Source organism: Martes martes (genome assembly GCF_963455335.1).
Source record: "Martes martes genome assembly, chromosome: 13".
In the NCBI taxonomy this organism is placed as follows: Eukaryota; Metazoa; Chordata; class Mammalia; order Carnivora; family Mustelidae; genus Martes; species Martes martes.
The window spans coordinates 35,970,363-35,982,804 of NC_137901.1; the positions used below are offsets into that span (position 1 = coordinate 35,970,363).

Here is a 12,442-nt window from a genome sequence, read left to right on the forward strand (position 1 = left end):
AGCCCCGCCCCCAATCATGAATGACGCTAAGCCTTGCCCCCTGACTGCAGTCCTAGAGGGAGTTGTTCTGCACGATGAGATCTCTTTCAGAGCTCCTCTGCTCCCATCATCTGTCTGCTGAGGAAAGAGCCAGGACCACATTGTTTTAATCCTGAGAGCCTGCACAACAGTTAAATATCTAGTGGAAATTACTTCTCATAATGCTTTCTACTACTGTGTCCCCAGTTCATCAGAGGAAATGTTTCTCTACTTGTACTTCATGGAGAGGTTCTAAATTTTCTCTGCTTCACTGCAGTTCATACGGTAGGCCTACGTCCAGCAGCTTGGGGAGGAAAGGCAGGCCCATGGGGTGGTTGGTGTGATTCCTGGGGTGTAGGGCAGAGCCATGTGCAGGACATACCCCTCTCCAACCACAGTTTCAAGGAGAAAGGGACTCTGGTCCTGAGAGAGGGCTGTCCCAGGGCAGCATGGTGTCAGCATCCTCTCCAGGAAGGAATCCTTAAGACAGCTACTGCCCTCCCCAGTCAGTGACCAGGAGGGATGTGTTGGGAGGGAGGGGAGCACAAGGGTGATACCACCTTCATAAAAGGAGGATGGGACCCACCCCCAGCAGTCAGAATTCAATAAGCTGTGGAACAAGAGTGCCTTCACTTCTCCTGAGCTGTAAGCTATTTTCTTAGGGTAAAACTTGTGGATTTATGTTCTTTTTTAAAAAAATTATTTGAGAGAGGACGAGAGAGGAAGAGAGCATGCGCACATGAGCAAGGGGAAGGGCAGAGGCGGGGTGGAGAGAGAGAGAGAGAGGGAAAGAATCTTAATTAGACTCTGTGTTGAGCGTGGAGCCCGAGCGGGGCTTGATCCCACAACCATGACCTGAGCCGAAACCAAGAGTCAGATGCTTAACCGACAGAGCCACCCAGGAGCCCACCCCCCAAACTTCCTAATTTATATTCCTAAGGAATAATGTTTTTAAGGGGGACATCTTGGTAGGAAAAGTAATCATGAAGTTCTCACTGTCATTTTTCTGGTTTCGTTAGAAAAAACCAAAGCAGAGAAAGCCCACAGACAGTCCCAGGCCTGCACACGCACGTGCACCAGCACACACACATGCACACACATCACATGGAGCTGGAAAGGGTTTCCTCCGGCAAACGGCAACACTGCAGCCACTGATCCAGCCACCGACCGAGGGCCTATGTTATGTGGCTCTTCCTCAGAGGGTTAATTGTAGATTTTCACACTGTATCAGTTTCCTGGGGGGCTGCAGTAACAATGTAACACAAACTGGGTGTCTTAAAAGAGCAGAAGTGTATTTTCTCACAGTGTGAGATGAGAAGTTTGATATCAAAGTGTCAGTGGGGCCGTGCTGTCTGAAGGCTCCAGAGGAAGTCTCTACCCTGTGTCCTCCTACATTGGCTGCTGGCAATCCTGGGCATTCCTTGGCTAAGAGATGTATCCCTGCAATCTGCCTCTGTCTTCACACAGCCATCTTCCTCACATACGTGTGCAGACATCGTCTTCCCTCTTTGTGTGTCTCTTTCCCTCTTCTAAGGAGACCGGTCATGTGGGATTATGGCCCACCTAAATGACCTCATCATACCTTGACTGTATCTGCAAAGACCCTATTTCCAAATAAGGTCATATTTACAGATATTCTTAGGGGTTAAGATGTCAACATAACTGTATCCCCTCAAAGGGGACATAATACAACCCTCAGTAGTCATCAACCAACCTTGTTCACTAAAGTCATCGCATAAACCAGCAGCTCTGTGTCGACCCCATCTTTTTCCTCCAGGATTTCCATAATATTTGACCAGGGTTTGACTCCTAGGAATAAAGCAAAAATCATTAAAAATGGCAAGTCAATGCTTCTCACCCAACTCATATCACAGTTTATCCAAAGACGCATCACCCAACGATGGCAGTGTCTTTTGGTTGCCAACTTTCAAAGTGTGACGCTATCCTTAGGGTGAACGGCAATAATTTGTCAATAATATACCACATCATTCTCATCCATTTGAAAATGTTACTCTCTATTGTCCACATGGCTCTTGATTTGCCTGAAAATTCCCTTTATATTAAATATGCAATTTGAAAAAAATCCATTCCTGTGCATTTCACTCTCTGAGCATGGAAACTCTTGATAAATACTCTTTGTATGTCCAGCAGCATGTTAGGCTCTGATCTTCTACAAGGAAAGGGGACATGGGAGATCTTTACATTCACTCAAACAGTGGACTCCCAAGAAATACCAGTGAAATCTGTCTAGCAAGCATTTCAAGAACAGAAGTATATTATCTCTATTCAAATCAGGTACAAATACTCTTTAAGCCTCGACAGGCTACAAAGAACCCACCTCACCAAGAACCTGTCCTTAATACCCTGTCGGTGCTCAAACAGTATTTGTGCCGATGGTCACCGAGGGCCCGGCTCAAGAAGTGGCTCTTAAATGGGGCTCTGCAAGTGAAGGCTCAGGGGTGGTTATTCCCTGGCTCCCAGAGACGACACCAGGAAAACCCATCACATTCAGGACTGCCAAGTCAAGGCCAAGGTCACAAAGGGGATATAAAATCCGGACGCGATTTCCTATGTTTGAGATAAACATTTGAAGTGAAGTATTGCCTTGCCCTTGGCATGCCTGCTCTCTCTAGAAAGATCTCAAAGGGATATTGCTTATTTTTGCTGGTAAAAGTAAATCCCAAAATACTGTAAAATCTGTGGCCTCCACATGCAGGTTCTTGGATGGGTTAGGTCAGAGCAGATCTGCTGGCCTTGAGAACAAAGCTCCCCGAGGGCAGCAGTGACCTCTGTCTTATCTCTATGCACAGTGTCTGGCACATAATAGGTCTGAAGAGTAAGCGGGGATCTTTGAGAGGGTATAAGGCGGGTTAAGCTGGAAGTGTTGTTTTGTTTTGTTTTTAAGATTTTATTCATTCATTTGAGAGAGAGAAAGAGTACAAGTAGGGGGAGAGGGAGAGGCAGAATGAGAAGCAGACTCCATACTGAACCAGGAATCCAATGTGGGGCTCCATCCCAGGACCTGGAGATCATGATCAGAGCCAAAGGCAGACGCCCAACCATCTAAGCCACCCAGGTGCCCAGGCCGGAGCACCTTTAAAAGAGCCAGAGGGCAAATGCACACAGTTAGAGTCGGAAGGAGGTCAGGAGAATTTTAAAAAGGAACAGGCACCTACTATATGATGTTAAGAACACAGATACAGTTTAATACAGAGGTCTGCTGGCTCTCCTAGGTAGCAAAAAAAAAAAAAGGTAGAAAGCCTTTTCCTGGGGCAAAACTGCCCTGTTGGTCAGAACTAGACAAGCTTCTCTAACCCTTTCTAACTCCAAACACAAATGCATGGCCCCTTGCCTGCTAACTGCTGACGTATCTCCTGGCTGATATTTACCATCAAACTATTCTGAAGTCCACACCTGTTCTTCAAGCCCGAGCAAAGTAACAGTTTCTGCCCTCATGACAGGCAATCTTTATGGTCAGGAGGTCTTGGGTCCCAGTGTCCAGGTGCCGTTCGAGTACTCCAACCACTTCTGCTGTGTTTAGGACCAGCACAACTGGCATTACTCACGCTCTGCTCCCAACCTCAGCATCAAACACGGGTTCTAGAGGGTTACCCACATACGGTTACGAGGGAGACTGCAGGAGATAGCGTTGAAGCTAAGCATTTCCGATGGTGCTAGTGGACCCAGAACGGCTTTCCAGTTGCATGCTTTCAGCCAAAGATGCCAAAGAGGCCATAGGGAAGGAAAAGCCAACAAGCAAAGGCAGGCTCCCAAAGAGAGGGAAGTGTAGCCAGACCATCTCCTCTCTCTCACTTACAGATGTACTTGTGTGCATGCCATTTAATCCTTTATAATGAACACACTCAAACACTGGCTTGATTTAGTAAAAAAAAAACTTAATTGAAACATGTGTTCTTCAGCTGTGGTATCTGATTACCTGTTAGGGACTTCAAAGCCTGGAAACTTGCATCTATTCCTACAATGTCGAGATGAATGTTTACTCTCCTTTGATTATCTTGGGGCCAGAAAATGGGAAACATTTAAAAGAAAGAAGGTGAAGGGGAGGCATCATTTTGGTGCAACACAACAGCCTTGACAGGGTTCAAGATGGCCCATGGGAAGCACCGGGGGCTCAACTTCCAGGAGCTGCACCTGCTGGAATTAAATGGTCCAGGTCAACGCCCCCCCTCCCCCCCCCCCCACCGCACCTCCGCTTGCTCCACACATAGTGTGTGTGTGCGCGCGCGCGTGCACAGGGGGTGGTCCTGTGTTAGAACTGTAAACCATATGATCTGACCCCTCCACGTAACAGAGAAAGAAACTGAGCCCCAGAGAACTGGAATGAACAGAGGCTCAGGGAACGCATCTGGACAGGAGTGATTGTGTCCACCTTGGAGAATCTCGGGAGCTGTCGGGGAGACAAAGCACTTTGTCTTTTCGCCTCAGCGCTCATGACGTACATTAGGAGATGATGATTTCCTTAACCGTGACCTCTGTCGGTCTCTAGCTCCTCCCCAGACACCGGCTCTGGGAGGAGAGGCTCCGCAAGAGCCTGTTTTTTTCCTCTGGTGTTTCAAGCACACCGTTGGCACTTAAATGTTTATTGAATAAATGAGTTTTATACGGAAAATATTTAGCGCAGTGTCTGTTATGTAACAGGCACTTGAATATCAAGTAGTTATTGTCACAGTGGCGGGTGGCAGTGGTGACACCCACGCTTACCCAGCTGGCTTCCACACGCTCCCAGGCAGGGCCCCTCTCTCAGCCCAGAAGCAAGCACAGCGCAGAGGACGCAATGCGTTCTCCCTCCGACTTTCCTCCTAGGTCTCTGTGGTGACGGCTCCCCTCCAAAGAAAGATATTTAGCCCAATGCCTCGTATTCGAGGGGGTCTCACACTCCGTCAGAAGGGCACCATGTGGGCGCCTGGGTGGCTCAGTGGGTTAAAGCCTCTGCCTTCGGCTCAGGTCATGATCTCAGGGTCCTGGGATCGAGCCCCGCATCGGGCTCTCTGCTCCGCAGGGAGCCTGCTTCCCTTCCTCTCTCTCTGTCTGCATCTCTGCCTACTTGTGATCTCTGTCAAATAAATAAAATATTAAAAAAAAAAAAAGAAGGGCACCATGTTTTGTGTCTTTCTACATGACTGACAAACACACTTAACACGTATGGTTCTGCCACAGAAAACCACGGGAGCAGAGCTTGGGTTTCATCACCTAACTCCCACCATGCCCTGGGAGTGCTTCACAGATCAACAGACCCTCGAGCAGAAGTCAGAGACAGGATGGCTCCGAGGATGGCTGGGTTCATCTCCGCTGTTACTCATGTGTGATCAACACGTTTAGGAATGATGTCGTATCTCATTACTTCACAGCCCAGTGAAAACGGAATTTCTTCAAAAGCTGTGCTGACCCCCAAAACACTTGCTGACCCAAGTGCTGACTGGAGATTTAGGACTGAAATTTCAAAGTCAGTTCCCCACTGACTTGGGTAACCCCAAGTCACCTGCCCCACTCCCTCTCCGAGCGGCAAACCCAGAGAGTCGGTGGGAAGGGCACCTTCCCAGGGGAGCAGGGGGTTCGGTTCTCAACCAGTTTCCTGCCGCCCGCCACGGGAACAGTCACAGCAAAAGGGAGTCTCTGATGATGACAGAGCAAGGTCCTCTCACAGGCGCCTGTCCACACTCACGGCCTTTTTCTCCTCCTGCCACACCCTGTCCATTAGGATGGGAAAGTGACCCGAGGATGCCAGGAGAGAGGTGACCGAGAAGTTTGAGCAGCCTCTCGGGAACTGTGCCATTCCCCAGACACGAGCGCCGGCCCCCCTCTCCATTCCCGCCCCTGAGCAGACGGACCGACTTCCTGGCTCAAAGGGGACATATTTCATTTTCCTTAATTTGTGGATAGTTATTAGTCCCCGTGATGGACTTAGATGCCTCAGCTTCTCTCCTTGCTCCACGGCTGGCCCACTCCTGGCCAAGGGCGAGCCATGCACACGCACAGGATGCACCCTTCTGGGTAACCCCCAAGCAGCGTGCGTCGTCTTTACAAAGCAACCAGACAAATTTGTTCTGGACTTCATTCACTGGAGGCGGTGCTAATTTTTGAGGACTCCCAGCTTGTTGGTTTTCTTTGCTGGTTATTTAAATCTGACAGTTTTCATCATCCAAAAGAGTCCTTTCTAATAAAACAAACCAATCAACCCTGTCTACACTTCAGCATGCCCCATCCCCACCCTAGCCCACAGAAGAATGGATCTGAAGCCACTTGGAGGAGTAAAATGTATGGCTTATTTAAACTTATGCACCAACAGACGTGCTCTGTTGGCCCTTAGTCGCCCGGCACCTCTGTCTAGCCCTTCACCCAGCTGAGAGGGAGATGAAGAGCGGCTTCTAAACCATCCAGGTGGAAACTCAGCAGGGGGGCACAGTGCTCTCTGCAGAGCACCATGACGTAGTGACATGTTTAATTCCATCATGGGGCTCAGGAACAATTTTCCTAGCAGTAAAATAGGATGATGTTATATGTATGCATTACAAAATCATGGCCAAGACCACACATGTCCACAGAGAAACATGCTATTGAACCACGTGATGGGCCATGTCTGAGTTTTTCCATTTTTATTCAGCTGCAGGCGCTCAGTACCAGACAGATGGCAGCAGCCGCCAAGAAATTAAGAAATTGGAGAGGCAAACCTTCAAGTTGAGAAAACAATCCATTAGCTGCTGTTGCTTCTTCTTTTTTTTTTTTTCCCCCCTAAACAAGTCGAGAAAAGATGGCCATCGCTTTGTCTTGGGAGAGACACTGAAGACAGCAGAGAGCCTCTGGCTGGGCTGATTGATGGGGTCTTAGATGTGGGTATCAAGCCCAGGGTTATCACTCCTCTCCCCAACCTCCACCCCTTTAAACACACACACACACACACCTTCATAGAATGTGAAGTCTAGAGGAAATTCTAAACTCCCAACTCAATGAAGCTGAAGGAGGACCCCAAGGTCATGAGAAGGCTTATCCCTTAAATTCAGCCCCCACGAAAAGGGTTCATGGGTTATGTGAAATTTAGGACAGGAGAACAAGAAGTCCATTAACTGTCCTAATGTAACCCCCAGAGTTGGGGGATGGAGTATGACCCCCCCTCAAGGACCAATAAAAGGGTCTGCCTCACTGTCTTCCCATATACCCCACTTTGGCCCTAAACCTCATTAATTGACCCTGGAAACACAAACCCTGGTGTCTGAGGAACTGACGGACTTCACTAAGGATTCTCAGCTGACCCCATAATCTGCTCTTGGCCATGAGAGATTTAAACTGCGGCACCAGATGGAAACACACTGTGGTAGAAACACACAGGCCCACCCCAGTCTGTGATCCATCTTCCAGATTCACGGCCCCTGTCCACACATGAGGGGGTGTCTCTCTCACACCCCCCTCCCCATGCACAAGCCTGGAGTTACCTCTAGCCTGCCATCCGCCATGCCTTGTGCTGACATCTGCTTGTGCATTCGTGGGAAACGTACGAGAGCTCAATTTATGGCCCTGGATGGCTTTCATTAGCTTATTTGCAAACTGTCGAAGTAACTAGTAAGCTACTTTCTTTCACCTTTGGATTCAGCCCTGGAAGGTGGGTCTCAGCAATGCTGAGTCAGAGATACAAATGGTTTGAATCAAAGAGTGCTATCTAGGCCCCTTGTTTTTGACAGTTGTATGTAGACTGATTTGTGCATAAGTGTGTGCCCAGAGACACATACATGAAACTGTAAGGAAATATACCAACGTGTTAACAATTATTTCTGTCTGGTGAGACTAGAGGTGATTTGTTATGATCTCTTTTATACTTTTTCCCCAATTATTCTACAGAGAGTATTACCGTCATAAAAAGAAAGAAAATGTTACCAAGTTTTTGTTCTTCTTGTGTCTTTGAGGGGAGGATAGTAGCAATAACAAACCCCCAATTTTTTTTAAAAGGACAAAACCAAAACCTCCTAACATTTTAGCTTCAGGCTTCACAATATTCTAGGGCCCACAGCAGGTTACACACTAAGCCAAATCCAAAGGTCTGTATGGAAGGCCTGCCTGCCGTGGGCCAGCTAAGTGCTGGGACCCTAAGAGGAGAACCAAAGATCCGGCCTCCCTCCAGCAGGGAGCACACTCATGGGAAGCATCAGTGACAACAACAGAGCAGAGAAGGGGTCATCTGGGGGTCTGAGTGACTGACCCATGCTAGAGTAGGGGCCATTCAGGCTGGGTGGGAGGTGGGGGTGGCAGGTGGACAGGGGCTGGATGGTTAAGGATCAGTCGCAGGGTAGGGACCTAATTCTGTAGGCATTGGGAAGCCACTGGCAGGGAAACAATATAACCAAATTTGTGTTTTAGAAGAATCTGCTGATTGCAGAGGTGAGGGATGCCAGGTGACGGTGGAGAGGGCCCCCCAGTAGGGGGTATGAGATGGAGGGAAGGAAGGGAGAACATTCACGGAACTTCTAAGGGTCAGAGCTGATAAAGCTTGTGTGAGAGATGTGGAGAAAGGAGACACAGCGACCGGGACAAAATGGGAAAGGGGAGAAGGAGCTGGTTCTCTGGGTTCAGTAGAGGGGCTGTGGCCAGGGCATAAATGTAAGCTTGGGTCTGACCTGACCTGGGTAAGCCCATGAATGCTTTTCTTTGCACTGTTAAACCATGTTCCATCCCTGATCGTCATGTGCTTACAATCTAAAAAATACGTTCCCAATAGCAGGGAGTCCGCACAAAGGGAATTCTGTTCATTCTCAATCCTGTTTCGAACATGTTAAAAACGGGAGCCCGCCTCCAGCAGACATGCGCACCTTGATGGAAGAGTGGGTAACCACTTACCCCTTTTGGTGTCCACAGCAGAGACAGCCTGGATCAGAAGAGGCGCATTTGACTCGGAGTACTCCACAAACACGAGCAGCAGCTTCAGGGCTGTCTTCACCACCAGCCGGAACTGCCCAGAGAACAGAAGAGCATCACGCAGTTGTGGACGCCTGTGGGCACCCGAAGGCAGGCCGGCCCCCTGCACTTGCTTTGGCCTGGGGAACTCTTCTCTGCGGGCACACAGAATCCTTTGCCGGATGCCTCAGGAGCAGGAATTAATATTAGCTCCATTGCACAGATCAGGAAACTGAGGCACAGACTATCCCGCCCACGGCTGGAAACAACCAGAATTCAAACCCAGGGCCTCTGGCTCCAGAGCTCACACCCTGGGGTCTCTTGACAGACAAGGTAGCCCTTCCCACGGCAGGGGCTTCATTTTATCCAAACTAGAATGCTGTGAGGTAGGAACCATCACAACTCTCGTTTTTCCAGTAAGGAAGCAGGCACAGCAAGGTAAAGGACTTGCCTAAAGCCACACCACGGAGCTGAGGGAAGCAGGAATCTGAACCAAGTCCCGTCCTGCTGGGCCCAGGGCCTTCTGTCACACAGGCTGCAGGTTACGCACCCAGAGAAATCCCTGAGCCTCTCAGCTGAAGCTTCGCCAGCCCTGGGGGGTACCTGTGGCAGCCTTGGGGGAGGGGGTTTTCCAGGTCACCCCCCTCCCCATCCCCCCAGGTGCTGCTGCCACAATTCAACTCGTTATCTATAGTCTCCCTTCCCAGACCCCCCCCTGCCAAGAACCTCCTCCCAAAGGAACTCACCCACCAAATGTCTCCTGGAAATGGGTTCGAATCATGCATCTGAGAAAGGAGGAGCCTACTCTGGGCTACCATCCCAGCCCCAGCCATTTGCTTGGCAACGTCCCACCGCACATACAGTAACACTTTCGGGGGGGTGGGGGGAGAGTGTTGCTTCTCTGCATCGTGTCAGGACCCAGAACCTCATTTGGCATGGAGTGGGCTCTGCGAGCTTTGCTCCCTGAATGAATGAGTGTTAGTGACCAGTCAGTGCACGACCCCTCATCTCTATCTCCTTTGTTGTATAGAATCAGCTCCAGGTTCTCCACCTGCAGCCCAAGGAAGACCAGGGCCGCCTGGAGGTGACAGCTCACAGCGAAACACTAGGGACGCATGCAGATTTTACAAGGAACTTGGAGCATCGTACGCCCCACAGTGAACAGTATCAAAACATCCCCCATATGAGGTCATCTCCCCAACGTCACGCAAACACGTCGACTCGACCCTCTTGCCCTTGCCCCTCTGGCATACTTCCCTCGTCATCTCTCTTCTCCTTGACTCCACATCTCTCTCTAGCCACCGCCTTGGCTCGCAGCTCCCCTTTACAGAAAAGCTTCTCCAAAGGATTGCCCCACTCCCTGGCTCCTCTTCCTCCCTTCCCACAGACTCCTCGACCCAACCTGACAGGGCTTACATCACCATGGAGCAAATTAAATTTCTCCTCGTAGGGTTGCCAATGGCCTCCATGTTGTCAAATCCAATGGCTGCTTCTCTGTTCACTGCAGCCCCCAACAGCACAGGATACAACTGTTCCCTCCAAAAACAGTTTCCTGTCACCATGGCTGAACCCAGTCTCCGACCCGAGTGGCCACTGCTTTGCTGGCTCCTTCCAGGGTACTCGACCTCTAGGTGGGGGAAGGCCTTAGCGTTCACTCCTGCATTTTTTCCTTCTCTTTCCATATACTCTCTCTAGGTGTGTCCAACCAGTCTCTTGGGTTTAAATTCTGTCTATGACTCAAAGGCCTGACCAAGCTCCTGGGCTCTGACACCCACCCGACCCCTGACATCGCTACTCGTACGCTTACAAGCACCTCAAATTCAGGTGGCCAGAAGAGAACCGTTGATCTCCCCCATGTGCTCATTCCATCCCACCTGCCAACCCAGCCTGTTCCCTCCACTCCCCGTGTCAGCGCCAGGTCCCACCACACACTGAGCGGCCACAGGGGGTTACCCTGCACTTTTCTCACCAGGGCCCCTCCACAATCGTACTGAGGACAAGCAGCGCCTTGGGCTTCCGTGCTTACCACCCCGAAAACGGAATTCTTTAGAGGGCTCTAAGCTCTTTAGAGGGTTTTTACCTGCATAACTTGAGCCCCGCATTCAGTCCTCTGCTCCCAAACTAGGAACAGACTGAATTCCAGAGTATTTTTTTCACCCACAAGGTTGGGGGTAGAGGGGGAAGGCAAGCCATAATGAACTGTTCTATCTTCGTATGTTTAGAGCCGTAGACAGTTCTTCAAGTAAATAAAACAACCTAGCAAGCCTGGGCAACTTCCTCCGTGGGCGGATTATTACGAAGTACATTAAGCCTTCTCAGTGCCTTCCTGGGCAAGATCCTGGCTGGTGCCCACCCCACTCCTCCCATGAGCTGGTCTCAGCGGGGGGCCCCCCTGGTGCCCTCTCCTCAAGGTTCTTTCTGAGCATCTCTGTGGTCACAAGATCTTGGGCAACACAGTCCCAGGGATGTGCTGTTTTCCAGCAAAGTCTTTTTTTATTGGTCTCAACGTGTCTATTCATGTCTGCTTCTCCTTTGCTGTAGAGGTTCTGTTTGGTGCACTTCTGGCATTGTATTTTTATTAAAAAAAAAAAAAATCCCAAACTCTTCTGATTCATGATTTTAGGCTTCTATCGAGTCTAAGTTTACATTTATGTGTGTTTGGAAGCCTTACTATCAGAAATTAACAAACATGTTGGATAGTTAAACTACTTTAGAAAAAAGAGCAGAACGTGAATTTATGGAAATGCATGGTACTAATTGCAAGCATGTCCTAACTAATCACCAAATATGTCCAGCAGGACTCCTCCCCAGAAATACCTTATTAGCATTACTGTAGAGACTTGAAAGTAATAAAAGCACATTACTTTAAAAAGGTTTCTACATCAACCCTTATTTATCCAGAAATCATTTAATTTGATGCCCACAAGTATCTGGAATGCAGTCAAAACCCTCCAGAGCCTTGGAACAGCCACAGCGGAGGCCACACACCCATTCCTCCAAGTCCAAACATGCTGCTCATCGCAAAGCTCTTAAAAATCCACATTTGGAGCCATTGTGCTGATCTGAGACCCATTCTAATAGGAATGGTGAAGGAGGTTGCCAGCCCGTGTCCACTGGGAAGGGACAAGCCACAGGACAGCGACAGACCGGAGAGGCAGGGCCCGCATGGCAGCAAGAGTGAGGAGCACAAATGAGGAAGGTGGGGGGCAAGCTGTACGGGGGCCAGCACACACCCCACGGCCCGGCTCAGCCACTGAAGGCTCCTCCAAGGGACAAGGCACTGTCCCTCCAAGGTGAACTGTTAGATTTTCAGCTCTGCCCGGTGCTCCCTCATGTTCTAATGACAGGTTTCACTGCCATGGCTTACAGGCTCCAACACAGGCCCATCTGTCTGCCCCGAAGGAAGGTCAGTAGGAATCGATTCTCGTTCTGAGGGTACATAGATCACATGAGAACAGAGAGCAACCACTCATAAAAACAGTTCAAGGAGTACAGGTCAAAAAGGAGTCAGTCTCGGAAGCAG

At 49.5% G+C, this 12,442-nt stretch overlaps 1 protein-coding gene across 6 annotated transcripts in view; it reads right to left on the minus strand.

Annotated features, from left to right (window-relative positions):
- Window positions 1–12,442, minus strand: part of FHOD3 (formin homology 2 domain containing 3) — a 460,829-nt gene that overhangs the window by 173,587 nt on the left and 274,800 nt on the right. For all 6 annotated transcript variants that reach the window (XM_080821452.1, XM_080821455.1, XM_080821454.1 and 3 more), the window contains exons 7-8: window positions 8,863–8,974; window positions 1,733–1,827 (exon numbers count right to left, since the gene is read on the minus strand). In XM_080821452.1, the coding sequence (XP_080677578.1) occupies window positions 1,733–1,827; window positions 8,863–8,974 (207 nt within the window). The remainder of the gene's footprint in view (window positions 1–1,732; window positions 1,828–8,862; window positions 8,975–12,442) is intronic.